Source organism: Staurois parvus, unplaced genomic scaffold (genome assembly GCF_062004578.1).
Source record: "Staurois parvus isolate SC_StPar_1 unplaced genomic scaffold, SC_StPar_1.0 ptg002307l, whole genome shotgun sequence".
In the NCBI taxonomy this organism is placed as follows: Eukaryota; Metazoa; Chordata; class Amphibia; order Anura; family Ranidae; genus Staurois; species Staurois parvus.
This window is the reverse complement of record NW_028320103.1, coordinates 50,091-74,045: the sequence shown is the minus strand read 5'-3', so window position 1 is coordinate 74,045 and position 23,955 is coordinate 50,091. Positions and strand designations below refer to the sequence as shown.

Here is a 23,955-nt window from a genome sequence, read left to right as displayed (position 1 = left end):
TCCCACCAACTTCCTGCCTACCGGGCACTTCTACCCCCTTCCTGCCTACCGGGCACTTCTACTCCCTTCCTGCCACCCGGGCACTTCTACCCCCTTCCTGCCTACTGGGCACTTCTACCCCCTTCCTGCCTCCCGGGCACTTCTACCCCCTTCCTGCCTACCGAGCACTTCAGGGAGCATGCACAGGCAGTGAATGCAAGGGCCGTTTATAAACAGCGACCCGCATCAGCACTGCTCCTGTCCAGCCGTTTATGTACATGGGTCGGACAGGAAGGGGTTAAAGTGGTTGTAAACCCCGGCCTCGTACCGCAATAACGTACCCCCATCGGCCTAGTACCACAATAACGTACCCCCATCGGCCTCATTCCATAATAACGTACCCCCATCGGCCTCGTTCCACAATAACGTACCCCCATCGGCCTTGTTCCATAATAACGTACCCCCATCGGCCTCATACCACAATAACGTACCCCCATCGGTCTCCTACCACAATAACGTACCCCCATCGGCCTCGTTCCATAATAACGCACCCCCATCGGCCTCGTTCCATAATAACGTACCCCCATCGGCCTCGTTCCATAATAACGTACCCCCATCGGCCTCGTATCACAATAACGTACCCCCATCGGCCTCGTACCACAATAACGTACCCCCATCGGCCTCGTATCACAATAACGTACCCCCATCAGCCTCGTATCACAATAACGTACCCCCATCAGCCTCGTATCACAATAACGTACCCCCATCAGCCTCGTATCACAATAACGTACCCCCATCAGCCTCGTATCACAATAACGTACCCCCATCAGCCTCGTATCACAATAACGTACCCCCATCAGCCTCGTATCACAATAACGTACCCCCATCAGCCTCGTATCACAATAACGTACCCCCATCAGCCTCGTATCACAATAACGTACCCCCATCGGCCTCGTACCATAATAACGTACCCCCATCGGCCTCGTTCCATAATAACGTACCCCCATCGGCCTCGTTCCATAATAACGTACCCCCATCGGCCTCGTTCCATAATAACGTACCCCCATCGGCCTCGTTCCATAATAACGTACCCCCATCAGCCTCGTTCCATAATAACGTACCCCCATCGGCCTCGTTCCATAATAACGTACCCCCATCGGCCTCGTTCCATAATAACGTACCCCCATCAGCCTCGTTCCATAATAACGTACCCCCATCGGCCTCGTTCCATAATAACGTACCCCCATCGGCCTCGTATCACAATAACGTACCCCCATAACGTACCCCCATCAGCCTCGTATCACAATAACGTACCCCCATCAGCCTCGTACCATAATAACGTACCCCCATCAGCCTCGTTCCATAATAACGTACCCCCATCAGCCTCGTTCCATAATAACGTACCCCCATCAGCCTCGTTCCATAATAACGTACCCCCATCGGCCTCGTACCGCAATAACGTACCCCCATCGGCCTCATACCACAATTCAAAAGCACCGTGTAGAGGGAGCATATGAATTGTGCCACACATATGAGGTATCGCTGCGAACATCGGAGTGAGGACAGTTGTTCTGGGGCCATAATTCACAGTCAACTTGAAAATGATAACCTGTAAAGGCTTTCAAAGGGTCACTTATGGAGAATTTAGGGTACCAAATCCTTTTGCCCATGGGCATGCACAATTGTGAGGTCCACGTATCGCCCAGATGCCCCACAGAGACATCAATAGTACTACGTTGATAACATCTGAGTACTGAGGTGTCACTTATCAATATTTGAAGGTTGCAATGCCATCAATCTACTACTCTGGGATTGAATCAGGCAGTACAGGCAGGTCGGTGAAATCACCTTTTATTCACTGCAGTTGAGCAATACAGCTCCGGCCAAACGTTTTGAGAATGACACAAATATCAATTTTCACAAAGTCTGCGGCTTCAGTGTTTTTCGATCTTTTTGTCAGATGTTACTCTGGTATACTGAAGTATAATTACAAACATTTCCTAAGTGCCAAAGGCATTTATTGACAATTATACAAAGTTTATCCAGAGAGTCAATATTTGCAGCGTTGACCCTTCTTTTTTAAGACCTCTGCAATTCACCCCGGTGTGCTGTCAATCAACTTCTGAGCCACATCCGAACTGATGGCCGCCCATTCTTACATAATCAATGCTTGGAGTTTGTCAGAATTTGTGGGGGGGGGGGTTCACTTACCTTTTGAGGATGGACCACAAGTTCTCATTGGGATTAAGGTCTGGGGATTTTCCTGGCCATGGACCCAAAATTTTGATGTTTTGTTCCCCAAGCCATTTGATTATCACTTTTGCCTCATGGCAAGGTGCGCCATCATGCTGGAGAAGGCATTGTTCTTCACCACACTGTTCTTGGATGGTTGGGAGAAGTTGCTCTCGGAGGATGTTTCTGGACCATTCTTTATTCATGGCTGTGTTCTTAGGCGAAATTGTGAGTGAGTCCACTCCCTTGGCTGAGAAACAACCCCACACTTGAATGGTTTCAGGATGCTGTTGGCATGACACAGGACTGATGGTAGCGCTCACCTTTTCTTCTCCGGACAAGGTCTTTTTCCCGAAGCCCCAAAAAATCGGAAAGGGGATTCATCAGAGAAAATTACTTTCTCCCAGTCCTCAGCAGTCCAATCCATTTTACAGAATATCAGTCTGTCTCTGATGTTTTTCCTGGAGAGAAGTGGCTTCTTAGCTGCCCTTCTTGACACCAGGCCATCCTCCAACAGTCTTCCCCTCACTGTGCGTGCCGATGCATCACCCCTGCCTGCTGCCATTCCTGAGCAAGCTCTGCACTGGTGGTGGCCCGATCCCGCAGCTGAATCAACCTCAGGAGACGGTCCTGGCGCCCTGAAGCCTTCTTCACAACAAACCCCTCTCCTTGAAGTTCTTGATGGTCCGATAAATGGTGGATTTAGGTGCCATCTTAGTAGCGGTCATATCCTTGCCTGTGAATCCCTTTTTGTACAAAGCAATGATGACCCTCACGTGTTTCCTTGAAGGTAAATTAATATTTGTGTCCTTCTCAAAACTTTTGGCCAGGGCTATACAACTTGACCACTTACCCTCCCCTCCATCCACTCCAAAAAACGCCAAGGAAGCTCACGTTCGAACTTTTGGCACGGAGCCAGACGCATTTGCCGTTGCATATTTTGCTGTGACGTTTACACATCTTGTTGCGTGACACTCACCGTGTTTGGGGTGGCAGGCGTGTCACGTGTTTTGCCGTCATTCTGGAACATCTCAGTTCTCTGTGTCTCCTCCGTGAACAATGCCATTGCTTAGCCTCACCTACTAAAACGAATTCCTTGCTAGCCAGTGTGCACTCTCCAGTGAGAACGGCCACCTGCCAATGAAAGGTGAGAGGAGCAGCTTGACCTATGTTGACTCTAGATGGAATCTTTCTACCATTGCTCTACAGCAGTGGTCTCCAAACTGCGGCCCTTTGCTTGCCTTTATCTGTCCCTTAGGGCACTGTTCCTCTGTAACACTGATGGGGCACTGACACTAATTTTTCCTACTGACACCAATTTTGAAAACAAAATACTGTTTTCAGAAACGAAGTCACCCCAATAATATACCGTTATCAGAAACCAGGGGTTTTTTTCACAGAGAATAGGTGCAAGAACTCCCCCCTTCTGAATTAGCCCTTGTCTCCGCCCCCTACCCGCCTCTGAGCACCATTTCTTGGATCCACCTCTGAGCACCATTTCTTGGTTCCACCCCCTACCCACCTCTGAGAACCATCCCTTGGATCCACCCCCTACCCACCTCCCAGTACAGCCTCATTGAGAGAATACAGCATCACATATCATTTTGTGGTCATTTGTATGGAAATTGTTAATGATAACAAGAAAAGCAGTAAAATAGATCCCCAGCAGCCAGCAACAATAGACCCTTCCCCCCATCAACAATAGGTCCCCCCCAGAAGCATTAGACTTCCCCAGGAGCAAACAGACTCCTCGCCCAGAAAAAAATACTTACATGCAACTACAGACCCCCCCAGAAACAATAGATCCCCCAGCAGCCAGCAACAATAGACCCTCCCCATCAACAATAGATCCCCCCAGAAGCAATAGACTTCCCCAGGAGCAAACAGACCCCTCCCCCAGAACAAAATACTTGCATGCAACTACAGACCCCCCAGCATGCAACTACAGACCCCCCCAGCAACAATAGACCCCCCCAGCAGCCAGCAACAATAGATCTCCCCCATCAACAATAGATCCCCCCAGAAGCAATAGACTTCCCCGGGCGCAAACAGACCCCCTCCCCCAGAACAAAATACTCACATGCAACTACAGACCCCCCAGCAACAATAGATCCCCCAGCAGCCAGGAACAATAGACCCCCCAGAAGCATTACACTTCCCCAGGATCAAACAGACCCCTCCCCCAGAACAAAATACTCACATGCATCTACAGACCCCCCCAGTAACAATAGATCCCCCCAGAAGCAATAGACTTCCCCAGGAGCAAACAGATCCCCTCCCCCAGAACAAAATACTCACATGCAACTACAGACCCCCCCCAGCAACAACAGATCCCCCAGCAGCCATCAGCAATAGACCCCCTCCCTTAACAGTGGATCCCTCTTCGCAACAATTGCTCCTCCACCATCCACAATAGATCCCCCAGCAGCCATCAGCAATAGACCCCCTCCCTTAACAGTGGATCCCTCTTAACAACAATTGCTCCTCCACCACCCACAATATATCCCCCAGCAGCCAGGAACCATAGACCTTCCAGCACACCCCAGCACCCCTTGCCATAACATACAATAAAGTGGTTCTAAAGGCTGCATAGAATACATGAAGGTGAAACCCCTGGAGCCCTTAGAATTACTTTACCCCCCAGTCACACCAAGCCTGACTTTGAAATCAAGTCGGGGGGGACATGCTGATTTGAGGTGCGATTTGCAAGACATCTGACACGGATGTCTATGCAAATTGCACCAAAAGTTGCGCATGGACTACTGTAGAAATCGGTGCGGATCCGACTGAGTCAGAACCGCGCTGATATGACCGCTCTAATTGCAGACAATAGGGTGCGACTTGGCATGTGATTTGCAAGTCACATGGCACGCAAAGCGCATCCAGTGTGACCGGGGTGTTAATGTATGTAATGGCAAGGGGTGCTGGGGTGTGCTGTGTGCAGCATCCCCCCCCCAATACTTACCTGAGCCCCCTCTTGATCCAACAATGTCCACGAGAGCCTCGGCTCTCCAAGTACTCTCACTCCTGATAGGCTGAGGCCATTGGCTCCGCTGCTGTCAATCACAGCCAGTAAGCCAATCATTAGAGGGCGAGGGTGGTGCTGAGCCACAACTCTGTGTGTGAATGGAGCCGCGGCTCGGGAGCGCACCTGCTTGGGTGCTCCCATATCAAGCTGCTTGTTCTAGGGGCCCTCAGCAGAAGGGAGGAGCCAGGAACGCCGGCGGGGGACTCAAGAAAAGGAGGATCGGGGGTGCTCTGTGCAAAACCATTACACAGAGCGGGTAAGTATGACAAATTTGTAATTTTTTTTTTCTTTAAAAACAAGACTTTATTAACACTTTAAGTGCTGGAGGTGCCGGAACTGTGTCCCCTGCGTTCCAGCTGGAAAAAAAAAAGCCCTGCTTGAAACTAAGACACCCCCTACCATAGCGCTGTTATCTGCTGGATGAGCTCCCCAACTTTTGGGGTTTTACACCCCATTTCCAGCACTGATTTCTTTTTTTGTTTCCCAGCTGAATGTTCCGTGGAAGTTTATCTTTTATTCCTTCTTTTTGTTCCTGTTTCTGTTTTATTTCCCTCTTGAAACATCATGCATGGCTTATTTCTCCTCTCCACACTTCTGCTTTAGGCGGTTATATCTCCAATTGTGGGATTAGCTTTTTTTTCTGTTTCCCTTTCATATCGTTTTGTTGTCATGTGCTGCCATCTAATGGTCAGACCTCAGCACTGCGCTCCCATTTCAGATCAGCACAATATTGACACCTATAATATAAAATATAAATGTTATGTCTGCAAACCTGCGATTAACTCTCTCTCTTCCTCCCTCTCTCTCTTTCTTTCTCTCTCTCCCCCCTCACTTTCTCTCTCCCTCTCCCCCCCCCCTCTCTCTCTCTCTCTCTCTTTCTTTTCCTCTCCCTTTCTCTCTCCCCCCCCCCCTCTCTTTCTTCTTCTCTTCTTCTCTCCCCCTCTTCCACTCTCTCTTGGGGGGATCTTTCTCTCTATCTCTCCCCCGCTCTCTCTTCCTCTCTCCCTCTCCCCACTCTCTCTCTTTTTCTCTCTCTCCCCCCTCTCGTTCTCCCTCTCTCCCCCACCCTCTCTCTCTTCCCCTCTTTTTTTTCACTCTCCCTCCCACTCTCTCTCATTTCCTCTCCCTCTCTTTCTCACTCTGTCTCCCCCCTTCTCTCTTTCTCTCCCTCTCCCCTCCATTCTCTCTCTCCTCCTCTCCCCCCCTCTCTCTCTCCCTCTCTTTCTCTCTTCTCTCTCTTCCTCTCTCTCTCTACCCCTTTCTCCCTTTCCCCACTCTCTCATTCTCTCTCCCCACTCTCTTGTTCTCTCTCTCTTAACCCCTCCCTCTCATTCTCCTTCTCCCCCCCTCTCTCTCTCTCCCTCCCCCTCTCTCCCTCCCTCTCTCTCATTTCCTCTCCCTCTCTTTCTCACTCTGTCTCCCCCCCTTCTCTCTTTCTCTCCCCTCTCCCTTCCATTCTCTCTCTCGTCTTCTCTCTCCCTCTCTCTCCCCCCGCCTCTCTCCCCCTTCTCTCTCTCTCTCTTCCCCCTCTCTCTTCCCCCCTCTCTCTCTCCCTCTCCCCCCTCTCATTCTCCTTCTCTCCCCCCCTCCTCTCTCCCTCCCTCTCTCTCATTTCCTCTCCCTCTCTTTCTCACTCTGCCCCCCCTTCTCTCTCTCTCCCCTCTCCCTTCCATTCTCTCTCTCGTCTTCTCTCCCCCTCTTTCTCTCCCTCTCTCCCCCCCCCCTCTCTCTCTCTCTCTCGTTCTCCCTCTCTCTCTCCCCCCCCTCTCTCTCTCTCTCGTTCTCCCTCTCTCTCTCACCCCCCCCCCTCATCTATTTTACTGGAAATCACTTTATTTTCTTGTTCTGGCCACTTTGATGTGTTGTCGGTTAATTTCCTGAATGTGTTGCTGCTCCGGAGAGCTGGGCCTCGCATTACTCACATAGTAGGTTTGTGAAAGAGAAACTATAATTGTTTTGGTTTTTTTTGCCAATTTTGTAAAGTATTTCTAAGTCTACAAGTGTATAAACTGATGCTTTGTATATTTTATTTTCCATTGCTGGTAACAAATTCTGATTTTACAGATAAATGTTTAGAGCAGAGTGTTTGTATTATCTCTTAGATTGTAAGCTCCAAGGATCAGGGCCCTCCCTTTTAGATTGTAAGCTCCCAGGATCAGGGCCCTCCCTCTTAGATTGTAAGCTCCCAGGATCAGGGCCCTCCCTTTTAGATTGTAAGCTCCCAGGATCAGGGCCCTCCTAACCCTCTTGTATTGAACTGTATTGTTGCTGTATTGTCTCCCGTTATATTGTACAGCGCTGAGCACACTGCTGGCACCATAAATCCTGTATATTAATAATATACAGTGTTGTCTAATGAAGTCCAGCACTGCCTCTGTGCTGCTTAACTGAAAATCCAGAGAGAATTCTCAGAGCCACTGAGCTGTGTGTAATGTGATATCTTGCTATTTGGGCTGTTCACAGCATAGCAGTAAAACTGCCTTTTAATAACCCAAAAGGCATTTAAAAATCTTCCTACCCTCACCTTGTGTTTTTCACCCGTATAAGGCCCCTTTCAGATGGGGCAGGCTCCGTCAAGTACTTCGGATTCAAGTCCAGAAGGACCCCCAGGAACACACTCTCAAAGAATAGAGCTCCCTCAAACACCAGGGCCCATACTCAGTAGGCAAGAAGCTAACCTGCAGTCCCCTCCAAAAGACCCCTTTTTGAGGATCAGAAAGGATTTTTTTTTCCCAGCAGGAGCAAATTGGATCGTGCTTTGCTGGGTTTTTTGCCTTCTTCTGGATCAACTGCGGGTGGAGGATTATAACTTTTTTTTAATGGTTGAACTGGATGGACTTTTGTGTTTTTTCAGACAGACTAACTATGTAACCCTGTCCTGGTTGGGTCCAGGGCTGCTGTTAGAAGCAACAGGGCCCCATGCAGCCAACTGGACAGCCCCCACCCCAAGAATAATAGTTTACTATGCTATATTTATGAATGCAGTGAGTGATTGGTACCGATCAGTCATTGTGTTCGTTCAGGAAAGGAAGGGGCTGATAAATGCAACTTTTTTACTGCACCCTTCCCCCGCTCTCCATCCTGAAGAATCCTATTATGTGCTTGCAGCTGCTGCTGGGAAGGAGAGGAGGGAAGGCGGCTGCACTGCGGAGGTGGGGGCACCCAGGGCAAACTGGCTGAGTGAAACGTATGGTGCACCAGAAGGGTAATGGGGGGGGGGGTGGCAATTACTGGAACCGATCCCCTGTATGGCTTTCTCTGCAGCAGCTGAAAGCAAACAGAAGGGAGAGGTGAAGAAGTCAGCTTTCAGCTGCTGCAGGGAGAACCATACAGGGGATCGGTTCCAGTAATTGCCCCTCAACAACGATCACCCTCCCTGCCCACATCTGATTCACTCAGCTGCCTGGGCCCCCCAGGAGGACGGGTGGTACCCAGTGGTGTATTTAGGTTTTGTGCTGCCCTAGGCAACACAAAAAGCATCTGCCCCCACAGACACCGACGAACACAACCCCTCCCTTCCCCCTCCCATAGAGAGCCTGACATTGACCAACAACCAAGGGCGGGCTGACCATTTGAGCACTTGGACACTGTCCGAGGGCCCGGGGCCAGTAGGGAGCCCCATGAAATGCCCCTGGTACCTTTTTATAGGTTTTTGTGGGTGTGCTTTGAGTGTGGGCAAGGACACAGGGGCCCCATGATCCCGCCCCCCCCCCCAGCGATAGACACTCGTCTCCACAGCTCCGGATATCACGGAGAACGAGAGCCAGGCTCTACATATCATCAAGCAGCACGCACCCTCTCTTGGATTCTACCTGGTTCCCATGGTGCTCGTGTCCCTTCCTTCATCCCTTCTTCTGGGGGGAGGTGCTGCCCCCCCTGAAAAATGCCGCCCTAGGCAAGTGTCTTGTTTGCCTTGTGGTAAATACGCCCCTGGTGGTACACCCTTATTCACGGCCCTGGTTGGGTCTGTCATAATTCCCATGTACAGTGAATATTATTTCGTTTCTTACGATCCCTGCTGAGAGGCATCAGTATGACAGACAGGAATCTTATGATAGACCTAATTACTATTCCTGTCAGGTGTTATCTGTACCATGGACAGCGTAGGACACCTCTTATAACCATTCCCGCCTAAGGCTCTTCTTAATATTCCTGTCCTAATCTTTATGTAATGCAAATCTAAGATTTTCACCTATAGCACAGACTTACTTGAAGGATAGAAGGACTGTGGAACATGTGGACAGCACCTACAGGGCTCTACGTAACCATTACGGTTCAAGCCAAGCTCATTGTTCAGCGGGATGTGGTCACGCCCACTGTTCACTGCGGCCTAATACTCAACCATTCTCTCGTCAGGGTGCCCAAGACCTCACTACTCCCCTGGCAAAAAAACATTAAGGTTTCCCTTCAACATCTTCCCCGCCTACTCCCATTCATAAGGGGCTTACGTTGGTCCTAACCTATTTCATGTTGCAATATTTCTTTTTATGTAGGTAAGTCAAAATCTAATCGTGAATTATTGGCTTTGTTTATTAATGGCCAGTAAGAACCAACCTACGCATTTCAAGGGTTAGGAACTGGGATTTAGGGCTTTATTCTAGTTTAGGTTGGTAGAGAAATGCCTTAGGTGTTACAGTAGCTTGGATACTTATGCTGCTGTTGGGTTGCTAAGAGTAAGCTAGCGTTCCAAACGCTAGGTATGCACCAAAAACACATTTTTAGGATGCCTAGAAGCTCATCACATTAGGGAGAGGTGGTGCACCATCTATTCCAGTGTGCTCAGCCTATGAGGTTTCCTTTTGAACACGTTATCTGGTACATCAGAACTCATGGTGTGGCTACGTCATGATAATGACATCTTTTAAGAATATGTTCTAGTCTAGTATAGTGCATTGAGGGAAGCCCTGCTGTGCGGGAGACGATTCGCCAGAGCTATTAAACTCCTGTTGGGTGGCTGTAGAGGGAAGCCTTGCCGTGCTGGAACCACCTCGCTAGATCTATTAAACTCCTGTTAGGTAGTCGTAGAGGGAAGCCTTGCCATGCTGGAACTACCTCGCCAGAGGTATTAAACTCCTGTTGGGTGGCCGTAGAGGGAAGCCTTGCCATGCTGGAACCACCTCACTAGAGCTATTAAACTCCTGTTGGGTGGTCGTAGAGGGAAGCCTTGCCATGCTGGAACCACCTCACTAGAGCTATTAAACTCCTGTTGGGTGGCCGTAGAGGGAAGCCTTGCCGTGCTGGAACCACCTCGCTGGATCTGTTAAACTCCTGTTGGGTGGCTGTAGAGGGAAGCCTTGCCATGCTGGAACCACCTCACTAGAGCTATTAAACTCCTGTTGGGTGGTCGTAGAGTGAAGCCTTGCCGTGCTGGAATCACCTCGCTAGAGCTATTAAATTCCTGTTGGGTGGTCATAGAGGGAAGCTTTGCAGTTCGGGAACCGCCTCGCCAGAGCTATTGAGCTCTTGTTGAGTAGCCGTTGAGGGAAACCTTACTGTGCAGGAACCGCCTCACCAGAGCTATTAATCTCCTGCTGGATGGCTGTTAAGGGAAACCTTACTGTTCAGGAACCGTCTCGCCAGAGCTATTGAGCTCCTGCTGGATGGACGTTGAGAGAAAGCTTACTGTGCAGAGTTGCCTCGCCAAAGCTTTTGAGCTCCTGTTGGGTGGCCATAGAGGGAAGGCTTGCTGTGTGGGAGTTGCTTCACCAGAGCTATTCAGTTCCCGCTGGATGGCCATTGAGGGATACCTTACTGTGCAGGAGTTGCCTCGCCAGAGCTATTGGGTTTCTGTTGGGTGGCTGCTGAGGGAAACCTTGCTCTACTGGAGCCAAGTTGACAGAGCGATTGAGCTCCTGTTGGGTGGCCGTTGAGGGATACCTCACTCTGTGGGAGTTGCCTCGCCAAAGCTATTGAGTTCCTGTTGGGTGGCCGTTAAAGGAAACCTTGCTCTGCTGGAGCCGAGTTGACAGAGCAATTGAGCTCCTGTTGGGTGGCCGTTGAGGGAAAGCTTTCTGTGCAGAGTTGCCTCGCCAATGCTATTGAGCTCCTGATAGGTGACCGTAGAGGGAAGGCTTGCTGTGTGGGAGCTGCTTCGGCAAAGCTATTGAGCACCTATTGGTTGGCCTCGCCAGAGCTATTGAGTTCCCACTGGATGGCCATTGAGGGATACCTTACTGTGTGGGAGTTGCCTCGCCAGAGCTATTGGGTTTCTGTTGGGTGGCTGCTGAGGGAAACCTTGCTCTACTGGAGCCAAGTTGAGAGAGCGATTGAGCTCCTCTAGGGTGGCCGTTGAGGGATACCTCACTGTGTGGGAGTTGCCTCGCCAAAGCTATTGAGTTCCTGTTGGGTGGCCGTTGAGGGAAACCTTGCTCTGCTGGAGCCGAGTTGACAGAGCTATTGAGCTCCTGTTGGGTGGCCGTTGAGGGAAACCTTGCTGTGCAGAGTTGCCTCGCCAAAGCTATTGAGCTCCTGTTAGGTGGCCATAGAGGGAATGCTTGCTGTGTGGGAGCTGCTTCGCCAAAGCTATTGAGCCCCTATTGGTTGACCTCGCCAGAGCTATCGAGTTCCTGCTGGATGGCCGTTGAGGGATACCTTACTGTGCAGGAGTTGCCTCACCAGAGCTATTGAGTTCCTGTTGGGCAGCCGTTGAGGAAAGCTTAGCTGTGTGGGAGCTGTCTTGCCAAAGCTATTGAGCTCCTGTTGGGTGGCCACTGAGCATTGAGCTTGTTTGAAGTTTTCCTTCACCTGACTACATGTACAAGTCTAAACATTCCCAGCACTTTTTTGACTATACTGTTCTGGCACCCCCAAACTTCCTCCTTCTGCCCTCCTATCAGGTGGATGTATATACAGCAGAGACCTTGTACAGGGAGTGCATTGGGAGGAGGATTTTTTGCTGGGACGAAGGCTCATTTATATTTATAGTTTGGCAGCACGTAGGCAGCCTTTTGCAGGCTTGCATTTTTTATTTTTACCAACATATACTTATCCTTTATAGAACTATAATACCGTGAAGATGCTCTTATGAGTTGCGGTAGCATTTGACTTTCACAAGTTTCCAGAAAGCTACAAGAGCAATAAATTGTCTATACACCAGCTGACATGACATATCAATTAGACAAATGCACACGGGAACCGCGGGTCAGTCTAAAATGAAGGAGCGCCATCTGTTCAATAATGTCGCTATCAAACTTCTAAACTCTCTCCATTAACTCCTGTCTGGAGGAAGGAAGAGATTGGTAACGGATCAAGATTGTGAAATGGTAAATGGTAGAATTACACACAGAAAAAATGAATAATCTGTTTTCAAGCTCTGTTCTCAATTCTTATCTATAAAATATTTCTTTGTTGCTTGTGCAGTTCTGTTGTTGTTTGCCTGGGGAAGGGGGGGGGGGTCATCTCTGCCTTGTGAACTAAGTAAGGGCACACAATCAATGTTAATACAGTCCAGAATAATTTTTAAATAAATAATTGATAGAAAAAAAAGGCAACACGCTCTGGGGATTCAGACTCACTTCATTCATCAGGGCTCATACAACCCAAAAAATCCCAAAAAGGTTGGGCTTTTGAACAGAGTGCTGATAACAAGCCGGAAGGTTCCTCTCTTCTTCAGTCCAGAGGACATTGTGTCCATAGTTGCCAATAATGTCAAATTTTGATTCGTCTGACCACAGAACAGTTCTCCACTTTGCAACAGACCATTTTAAATGAGCTTTGGCCCAGAGAAGACGGTGGTGTTTCTGGATCCTGTTCAGATATGGCTTCTTCTTTCCATGACAGAGTTTTACCTTCCATTTATGGATGGCACGGCGAGCTACGTTCACAAATCACTGTCAGAACAGTTCTCCACTTTGCAACAGACCATTTTAAATGAGCTTTGACCCAGAGAAGACGGTGGTGTTTCTGGATCCTGTTCAGATATGGCTTCTTCTTTCCATGACAGAGTTTTACCTTCCATTTATGGATGGCACGGCAAGCTACGTTCACAAATCACTGTCAGAACAGTTCTCCACTTTGCAACAGACCATTTTAAATGAGCTTTGGCCCAGAGAAGACGGTGGTGTTTCTGGATCATGTTCAGATATGGCTTCTTTTTTCCATGACAGCATTTTTCCTTCCATTTATGGATGGCACGGCGAGCTGCGTTCGCAGACAGTGATTTATGGAAGCATTCCTGAGCCTATGCAGTGATGTCCATCACAGAATTATGCCTGATTGCAATGCAGTGCTGTCTGAGGGCCCAAAGATCATCGCCATCCAATATTGCATTTCGGCCCTGTCCCTTGTACAGAATATTCTCCAGATTCTCTGAATCTTTTGATGATATTATGTATTGTAGATGATGAAGTCTTTGCAATTTTATACTGGGGAACATTATTCTAAAATTGTTTGACAATTGCTTAGACACTTTTTGCAGATTGGTAAATCTCTGCCCATCTTTACTTCTGAGACACTCTGACTCTCTGAGATGCTCTTTTTATACCCAGTTATGTTACTGACCTGTTGCCAATTAACCCAATTAGTTGCAAAATGCTCTTCCAGCTCTTCCTTGTTAGTACCTGTCAGGGAATGCGCAGATCCATCAGAACAACTCACGTTATGTTGATTAAAAACATGGTTGAAGAAGGAGCATCCTCAGGGCACATGCTCAGAAACACGTCACAATATGCCCGATGACATCATTACGCATGACATGAGTGCTCCAGCCCTCCTTCCTAGTTTCCTTCCATACTCAGCCGGCTCCCGGGACCGAGATGAGCGGCAGCAGCTGACATGGCTACAGCATGAGAGATCGATCTTGGCTCTCCGGGATGGAGCGTTTGATGGTTACCCATTTCTCCCCACCACCACCTGGATTCCCATGGTCTCCTTTGCCAGAGCGCCCTACATATCCTGGACTTCTTATGTGCCTATTTTTAATCAGCATAATGTGAGTTGCTGTTGACACATTTCTTTTATAATACATTTTAACAGTCTACACTTAGGCCTCATGTACACTGCAGATGATAAACGCACGTTGAGGAGCTTTTCTGCGTTTTGTCAGCAGCCCCTGAACTCTCCCTAATGTCCTCCTATGTGTCCGTGTACACATCATCGTTTACAGGCAGTTGAGTTTACAGTCGTTGTTTGGAACGCACCAAACTTGCGCTCAGGAGTAGATTTTATCGGCGTTTCAAACGCCAAACGCTTGTAAATGTGGTTAACAGCGTTTGGTTTTGAAGCGTTTTTAAACTGTTCCATGTCCATATGCTGTCCAGAACCTTTTTTCATCAGCAGAAATGCATGCAAAGCGTTTTCCATGTATTCAAATGGACCCGGCACACCATTCGCGTGAAAGAAAAAAATGTCAGAACGCACCGCATTATGTTCATGATGGGGTCCATAGTGACTACAACCAGAAAAGACCGGTCATCTCCACACATACTGCTCTCTCTGCTTCTGCTCTCTCTATTCCTCTCAAAATGTCTGAAATAGTTCATTGTTTACAATTTTTCAGTGCATTCTGAGCATTTTGGAAGGTCTCCTGATGATATCTTTTAACCATTTCCATACCGGGCACTTTTACCCCCTTCCTCCCCAGGCCATTTTTCAGGTCTCAGCGCTCTCACACTTTGAATGACAATTGCGCGGTCATACAACATTGTACCCAAACTAAAATTTTATCATTTTCTTCACACAACTAGAGCTTTCTTTTGTTGGTATTTAATCACCGCTGGGGTTTTTATTTTTTGCTAAATTAACATAAAAATACTGAAAATTTTGAAAAAAAAAACACGTTTTTCTTTGTTTCTGTTATAAAAGTTTGCAAATAAATAATTGTTCTTCATAAATTTAGGCCGAGATGTATTCTGCTACATGTCTTTGGTGAACATAACCCAAATTAGGGTGTATTTTTTAGCTTGTAGGAAAGTTATAGAGTTCAGTTATAGAGTTATGGTATAGATCTGAATATTGATCAATCCTGAAGTACTGACAGCCAATCTAATTTCTTGAGGTCCAAGAATGTCAGGACAGTACAGATATCCCCCAAATGTCAAGACGGTACAGATATCCCCCAAATGTCAGGACGGTACAGATATCCCCCAAATGTCAGAACAGTACAGATATCCCCCCAAATGTCAGGACGGTACAGATATCCCCCAAATGTCAGAACAGTACAGATATCCCCCAAATGTCAGGACAGTACAGATCCCCCCAAATGTCAGGACAGTACAGCCACCCCTCTCTGCCAATCCCTCCACTGGCCTCCATTCAGTGTCCTCCACCCCTCTTTGCCAATCCCTCCACTGGCCTCCATTCAGTGTCCTCCACCCCTCTCTTCCAATCCCTCCACTGGCCTCAACTCAGCGTCCTCCACCCCTCTCTGCCAATCCCTCCACTGGCTTCCACTCAGTGTCCTCCACCCTTCTCTGCCAATCCCTCCACTGGCCTCAACTCAGCGTCCTCCACCCCTCTCTGCCAATCCTTCCACTGGCCTCCATTCAGTGTCCTCCACCCCTCTCTACCAATCCCTCCACTTGCCTCCATTCAGTGTCCTCCACCCCTCTCTGCCAATCCCTCCACTGGCCTCCATTCAGTGTCCTCCACCCCTCTCTGCCAATCCTTCCACTGGCCTCCATTCAGTGTCCTCCACCCCTCTCTGCCAATCCTTCCACTGGCCTCCATTCAGTGTCCTCCACCCCTCTCTGCCAATCCTTCCACTGGCCTCCATTCAGTGTCCTCCACCCCTCTCTGCCAATCCCTCCACTTGCCTCCATTCAGTGTCCTCCACCCCTCTCTGCCAATCCCTCCACTGGCCTCCACTCAGTGTCCTCCACCCCTCTCTGCCAATCCTTCCACTGGCCTCCATTCAGTGTCCTCCACCCCTCTCTGCCAATCCCTCCACTGACCTCCACTCAGTGTCCTCCACCCCTCTCTGCCAATCCCTCCACTGGCCTCCATTCAGTGTCCTCCACCCCTCTCTGCCAATCCCTCCACTGGCTTCCCATTGCCCAACAAATAAAATTAGGCATATTAACAATAACATATAAAGCCATTTATAACTCCGCCCCAAATTACATCACCAATCTTGTCTCCAAATATCACCCAAACCGTCCTCTCTACTCCCACGACCTCCTACTCTCTAGCTCCCTTGTCTCCTCCTCCCATGCTCACCTCCAGGACTTCTCCAGAGCCTCTCCCATCCTCTGGAACTCTCTACCCCAATCTATCAGACTATCGCCTACTCTGCCCACTTTTAGGCAAACTCTGAAAACCGATCTCCTCAGGGAAGCCTATCCCCCCCTTCAGCTAATAATGGACTCTTCTACTCCTCCTACCAGTCCATCCCCCACAGTTATTAACTTTTGTACCACCAGCCCCTCCCTCTTAGATTGTAAGCTCCCAGGATCAGGGCCCTCCTATCCCTCTTGTATTGAACTGTATTGTTGCTGTATTGTCTCCCGTTATATTGTAAAGCGCTGAGCAAACTGTTGGCGCCATAAATCCTGTATAATAATAATAATTGGAAAGAGGAGAGACCCCCGCCCCCCGACACTGGGACTTTAAGAGCTTAGAAAGTACTAGAAGTATTAAAAAAGTACAAATGTTATTTGTCAATAAAGGTGATAACACAAAGACATACAAAACAATACATCATACAGAGTCATAATAAAGCATCACAATCAGAACATGAAATGACGCGATAAGGATACCCAGTGTGACTGGCTGGTCATAAAAGATACAAATTGTTGGCGCCATAAATCCTGTATAATAATAAATAATAATAATCACGTGTTGTGTGGCAGAGCTGTGCAAATCTCAGAACTGGACAGACAGTACTACAAATACGTAGGCAGGTAACACAGCCCTGATAGATGTAGTTTATCTGTATGACGCAGTTCACTTGTCTGGAGGTCGGCTTTTACCGAACATATAAAACAAAGCCCACTTACCGTTCCCCGGAGTAACTTTCTTCTTGGACTGGACGAGCTCTTGGGACGCGCTGACCACAGAATCGTTGTCCCCAAGCTGACGGTCTGACCGCAAACTAACGTTACAGAACAATGTACCGCCTTCTACTTGCTGCACCTGATTGGACAAAAGGAAACGGTTAGGAAGAGGCGGGCTACTACCATAGCACTGCGATGAGTACGCAAAGGGCTAGTTTATACTGAAGAGCAATCCTTCAATAGATCGCTCTTCTGAAGACATTCGGGGAGGGGGTTGCAGGGCACCCCGATTCAGTTGAATGGGTCGCGTTCAGCTGGCGGGGATCATTTTTTGTTGCATTGGGCCTGTGGCACATGTACACCCTCTCTGCAGCTTAGAAGGCATAGGTTGGGAAGGTATAAGTTTTTACCGCCTCCCCAACCACAAGTGTAAACAAGACCTACAAGCTCTTTCACATGGGGGCCAGAAAAAACAAGTAGCTGAGCCGCACTTTTATCCCCCCCAACCACACACACACACCCTTCCCACGTCCAACTCAAATCCTAACATTACAGCCTGACACTTACAGGTCTTGTCCCTTACATGCTGTGGCATGGTCCTGCAATGTAAAATTGCCATTTGAAAAGTAAAAAAAAAACAGGCATCAGGAGTTGGCAGTAGCACCGCTGCTATACTGCCCTCTGAAATATGATCCACCGCAGATTGCTTTTCAGGGGGTGAAAAGCAACTGGTGCCTGTCTGAAAGAGACCTAACCGTCCAATGATCTTTAGCTTCTCTCCATGTGTGCATCACTAATGTAGTCATTAAATTTTCATTCAACTTCCATTTATGGAAGCTAGTCTTAATGCATGGACATCCTAGGGCACTGCCCAGGGGCCCCAGGTGCATGAGGGCCCCATGATAATCTTTAATTACATCATGCTTGCCAAATGTCTTGAATTTGCCGGGACAGTCACACTTTTTACTAAGCTGTCCTTGGATGGTCTGGGCAGCGTCTCCCAGAACCTGGACTGTTCCTTCCTGATCCCAGTATTGTGCCCCCTGATTCCCCCTGTACTGTGCCCCCCTGGTTCCCCCTGTACTGTGCCCCCCTGATTCCCCCTGTACTGTGCCCCCTGATTCCCCCTGTACTGTGCCCTCCTGACTCCCCCTGTACTGTGCCCCCCTGGTTCCCCCTGTACTGTGCCCCCCTGATTCCCCCTGTACTGTGCCCCCTGATTCCCCCTGTACTGTGCCCCCTGGTTCCCCCTGTACTGTGCCTCCCTGGTTCCCCCTGTACTGTGCCCTCCTGATTCCCCCTGTATTGTGCCCTCCTGCCTCCCCCTGTACTGTGCCCTCCTGACTCCCCTGTACTGTGCCCTCCTGACTCCCCCCTGTACTGTGCCCTCCTGACTCCCCCTGTACTGTGCCCTCCTGATCCCCCCTGTACTGTGTCCTCCTGACTCCCCCCTGTACTGTGCCCTCCTGACTCCCCCCTGAACTGTACCTTCCTGATCCCAGTATTGTGCCCCCCTGATTCCCCCTGTACTGTGCTCCCCTGGTTCCCCCTGTACTGTGCCCCCTTGATTCCCCCTGTACTGTACCCCCCTGATTCCCACTGTACTGTGCCCCCCTGATTCCCCCTGTACTGTACCCCCCTGATTCCCCCTGTACTGTGCCCCCGATTCCCCCTGTACTGTGCCCTCCTGACTCCCCCTGTACTGTGTCCTCCTGACTCCCCCTGTACTGTGCCCTCCTGCCTCCCCCTGTACTGTACCTTCCTGATCCCAGCATTGTGCCCCTGATTCCCCCTGTACTGTGCCCCCTGGTTCCCTCTGTACTGTGCCCCCCTGATTCCCCCTGTACTGTGCCCCCCTGATTCCCCCTGTACTGTGCCCCCCTGGTTCCCCCTGTACTGTGCCCCCCTGGTTCCCTCTGTACTGTGCTCTCTTGATTCCCCCTGTACTGTGCCCCCCTGGTTCCCTCTGTACTGTGCTCTCTTGATTCCCCCTGTACTGTGCCCCCCTAATCCCCCCTGTACTGTGCCCCCCCGATTCCCCCTGTACTGTGCCCCCCGATTCCCCCTGTATTGTGCCCCCCGATTCCCCCTGTATTGTGCCCCCCTGATTCCCCCTGTACTGTGCCCTTCTGCCTCTACCAACGTCCATTACTTCACCCAGGGGCCCATGATGCTACTAAGACGGCCCTTGCAAAAGCCTACGTGTCTTCATCCGGCCATGAAGAGTCAATTTTCCTATCAGGACCCATTAGGGTGGAGCTGATAAATGACACTGCAGTTAAAGAGAACCTGTTACCGGTTAGTATTTCTAATCTCGACTATTGGATTGTTATAAATGCGGAGATTTAACTGTGAGAAAATATTTTCTGACTGTACAGTATGATCCCTGTCAGAACAGATGGGTCGCAGCTGCCTAATCTTCTGCTTGAACGCTGACACTTAACGAGGCTCCTCTGGCCTGAGGTATCCATTATGATTAGAGGAAAAGTAAAAAAAAACGGCTTACAACTGGTTAGGTTGCGGTGACCTAGATGGGTGAAACCACACAACCTTCCATAGGATGGATGTGGAGGAAAAAAAGCCTCATCTCCACGCAGATTGAAGAAGGTCACTCTCGAAGAGATATGATCCTCTCTAGGGGTTCTCAGGTAGGTATTGAACTGGTATAATGTGAGGAGGTGAAAAAAAAAAAACTGTTGGTGGTCCAAATGGTACAGGTGTCTGGAGTGGTGTGTCTAAGAATGTATTGGAGTCATCAAGCTGGATGAACATCATAGAGATATATTTCACCCAAAAAAAGCTGTTTGACGTTCGTCCAACCTGATGACTCTGACCCATCCTTATTCAAACCACCACGGGCACCTGTGCCATTTGGATCACCAGTAAGTTTTTACCTCCCCACACCCTACCATTTAAATACCTACATGAGAAGCCCTAGAGGATCCAGGATTGGGATCCCCATGGCTTCAAGAACGACCTTCTTCCCTCCACATGGAGATGGGGATTTTCTCTCTACCTGTTTCTTATGGAAGGTTGGGTGGTTCTGGGGCACCGCAACCTAACCAGTTGTAAGTAATTTTTTACAAACTGCTTTATTTGGGTGAAATTAAGCTGTTTGATGTTAGTCCAACACAGTGACTCCTACACATCCTTACACACACCTCCTCACACCCTACCATTTCAATACCTACCCCTAGATCAGTGGTGTCCAAACTGCAGTCTGGAGGCCAGATGTTGGCCTTTGCTTGCCTTTGTCTGGCCCTTGGGACGCCATTCCCCCTAATGACACCATCAATGGGGCACTATTCCTCCCACTGATACCAACAATAGAGCTCTATTTCTACCATTAGAACCAATGATGGGGCATTGATCCTGGGACATTTTCTACTCCCACTGGACACAGACCGGCCCCCTTAAAGCCTGAAGGACAGTAAACTGTCCCTTTCCTTAGAAAGTTTGGAGACCCCGGCCCCAGAGGATCCAGAATTGGAATCCCCATGGTTTTGAGAGCGACCTTCTTCAAACCGCATGAAGACAGGGCTTTTTTCTCCACCTGCATCCTATGGAAGGCCACATGGCTCCACCCATCTGGGGAAACTCAACCTAACCAGTTGTTACATAGTAATGTTTACCAATGTGTACAAAAATGGTCCTGGAAGAAAAGTGATTCATGTAGTACTCCAGTTGGGTTTCTATTGCTGACCAATGGGCTTCTTGCTGCATTATTACATAGTTACATAGTTAGTCTGGCTGAAAAAAGAGGGCGGGAATCCTCAGTATCCCTGTCAGAGGAGAAGAGATGCACAAGGCCACCCGCTCTCTATGGAGGTTGGAGAATACGCTGGAGAATGCCAGCTCTCTACATACCCACCAGCAGGTTACAAGGGCCGCCAGCTCTCTATGGAGGTTGGAAAATACGCTGGAGAATGCCAGCCCTCTACATACCCACCAGCAAGTTACAAGGGCCGCCAGCTCTCTATGGAGGTTGGAGGATACGCTGGAGAATGCCAGCCCTCTACATACCCACCAGCAGGTTACAAGGGCCGCCAGCTCTCTATGGAGGTTGGAGGATACGCTGGAGAATGCCAGCCCTCTACATACCCACCAGCAGGTTACAAGGGCTGCCAGCTCTCTATGGAGGTTGGAGGATACGCTGGAGAATGCCAGCCCTCTACATACCCACCAGCAGGTTACAAGGGCCGCCAGCTCTCTATGGAGGTTGGAGGATACGCTGGAGAATGCCAGCCCTCTACATACCCACCAGCAGGTTACAAGGGCCGCCAGCTCTCTATGGAGGTTGGAGGATACGCTGGAGAGTGCCAGCCCTCTACATACCCACCAGCAGGTTACAAGGGCCGCCCGCTCTCTATGGAGGTTGGAGGATACGCTGGAGAATGCCAGCCCTCTACCTACCCACCAGCAGGTTAGAAGGGCCGCACGCTCTCTATGGAGGTTGGAGGATACGCTGGAGAATGCCAGCCCTCTACATACCCACCAGCAGGTTACAAGGGCCGCACGCTCTCTATGGAGGTTAGAGGATACGCTGGAGAATGCCAGCCCTCTACATACCCACCAGCAGGTTACAAGGGCCGCCCGCTCTCTATGGAGGTTGGAGGATACGCTGGAGAATGCCAGCCCTCTACATACCCACCAGCAGGTTACAAGGGCCGCACGCTCTCTATGGAGGTTGGAGGATACGCTGGAGAATGCCAGCCCTCTACATACCCACCAGCAGGTTACAAGGGCCGCACGCTCTCTATGGAGGTTGGAGGATACGCTGGAGCATGCCAGCCCTCTACATACCCACCAACAGGTTACAAGGGCCGCACGCTCTCTATGGAGGTTGGAGGATACGCTGGAGAATGCCAGCCCTCTACATACCCACCAACAGGTTACAAGGGCCGCCCACTCTCTATGGAGGTTGGAGGATACGCTGGAGAATGCCAGCCCTCTACATACCCACCAGCAGGTTACAAGGGCCGCCCGCTCTCTATGGAGGTTGGAGGATACGCTGGAGAATGCCAGCCCTCTACATACCCACCAGCAGGTTACAAGGGCCGCCCGCTCTCTATGGAGGTTGGAGGATACGCTGGAGAATGCCAGCCCTCTACATACCCACCAACAGGTTACAAGGGCCGCACGCTCTCTATGGAGGTTGGAGGATACGCTGGAGAATGCCAGCCCTCTACATACCCACCAACAGGTTACAAGGGCCGCCCACTCTCTATGGAGGTTGGAGGATACGCTGGAGAATGCCAGCCCTCTACATACCCACCAGCAGGTTACAAGGGCCGCCCACTCTCTATGGAGGTTGGAGGATACGCTGGAGAATGCCAGCCCTCTACATACCCACCAGCAAGTTACAAGGGCCGCACGCTCTCTATGGAGGTTGGAGGATACGCTGGAGAATGCCAGCCCTCTACATACCCACCAGCAGGTTACAAGGGCCGCCCGCTCTCTATGGAGGTTGGAGGAGCCAACCCATCCTTAGACAACTCCACCATTCGGATCACCAAAGAGTTTTTACCGCCTCACATCCAACCCTTTCCTGATTGGTTCTCTTTATTAAAACACAGGATTATCTGTTGTAGTATACTAGCAATTATTTTATATAAAACCAAATGTTTTTTTTTTGCATCACTGATACCTCGTCTGAGCTCATGTTGGTTGGGGGGATCTTGTAGACAAGATTATTACTGGGATTGGCTGGTGGTCCACCTTGGAGAGGTACAATCACTTCTGTTGTCCCGGCACTTAGAAACGGGTTCCAGGAGGCCCAGCGTATCATCCTCATGTAGGACGTATTAGACAGAACCAATGCCGAGGGAATCTAAATAAAACATTAAAAAAAAATGATATATATATATCTTTTCAGCAGGGCAGTAAGGCAACAATACAGGTCAGCACACGGCCCCTGGCTCTGGCTTACAGCACTGTCCTCATTTCAAATAAAATCCATCACAAATCCCAACAATTTATGTGGAATTAAAAGAATATTTATTTTCCTTCTATGCAATTTTCTGGGCAGATGACAGCTACAGAGTATCTGCTAAAAATACAAACGGAACAACTTCACCCGGGAAATTCCTAAATGATATTTTGGACAATTCCTTACACTGACGGCCTGTCGGGGGTGTCGTCAATGTCGGCATAATTGGTGATAAAGCAGCAGTGCTGTTCATTATAGTCGCTAGTTATGTGTTATGCTGGCGTTTCATTCCTGAAATGAATATGCTGGATCTCATCCGGTAATATTTTGTTTTGCATTGAGCCGTATAAATGGAAACGATTACTCTTGAGGATCTGCACTCTGCTTTCCTAGTGTTGCCCTGTCATCTGTTTTGTACACAGAATTTAAAGAGTAACTCCACTTTTGTTGAAAAAGAAACCCCCCCCCCCCCGGTGATCTCTGTACATTGCAGGGATTATAACAAACTCTGAAGATTTGTACCTTTAGTTATTCTGAAGAAATAGCTGTTTCTTTCTCTGTGTCCATGTGCTGAGTGAATACGAGTGATTTTATAATTATCAATCAGCTGCTGCACCTGCAGGGCTCTAATGAGGAAAGTGGCGGGGTCTGCAACCCTTTGAACGTGATTTCCCTTTAGCAGTACCTCACCAAAAATGACATTTGTGTTGCATCTTAGTACAGACTTCTGGGAAAATCAGTGAGCCAATCACACAAGTAGGAAATGACATATCTGGGGGGTGTTCCTATACCATCAGGTTGCCATATTGCATTTTACAGAAAATTACAGTGGCTGCCGATTGGAAAAGAAAAGTAAT

General features: G+C 49.2%; 1 protein-coding gene across 1 annotated transcript in view; it reads right to left on the bottom strand.

The window, feature by feature from the left end:
- The window catches only part of LOC149431275 (nephrocystin-4-like), a gene marked incomplete at both ends in the record, with an annotated part of 178,425 nt that overhangs the window by 112,304 nt on the left and 42,166 nt on the right, over positions 1 to 23,955 (bottom strand). The window contains 2 exons of the mRNA XM_089665727.1: positions 17,173 to 17,308; positions 22,817 to 22,999. Of these exons, the coding sequence (XP_089521853.1) occupies positions 17,173 to 17,308; positions 22,817 to 22,999 (319 nt within the window). The remainder of the gene's footprint in view (positions 1 to 17,172; positions 17,309 to 22,816; positions 23,000 to 23,955) is intronic.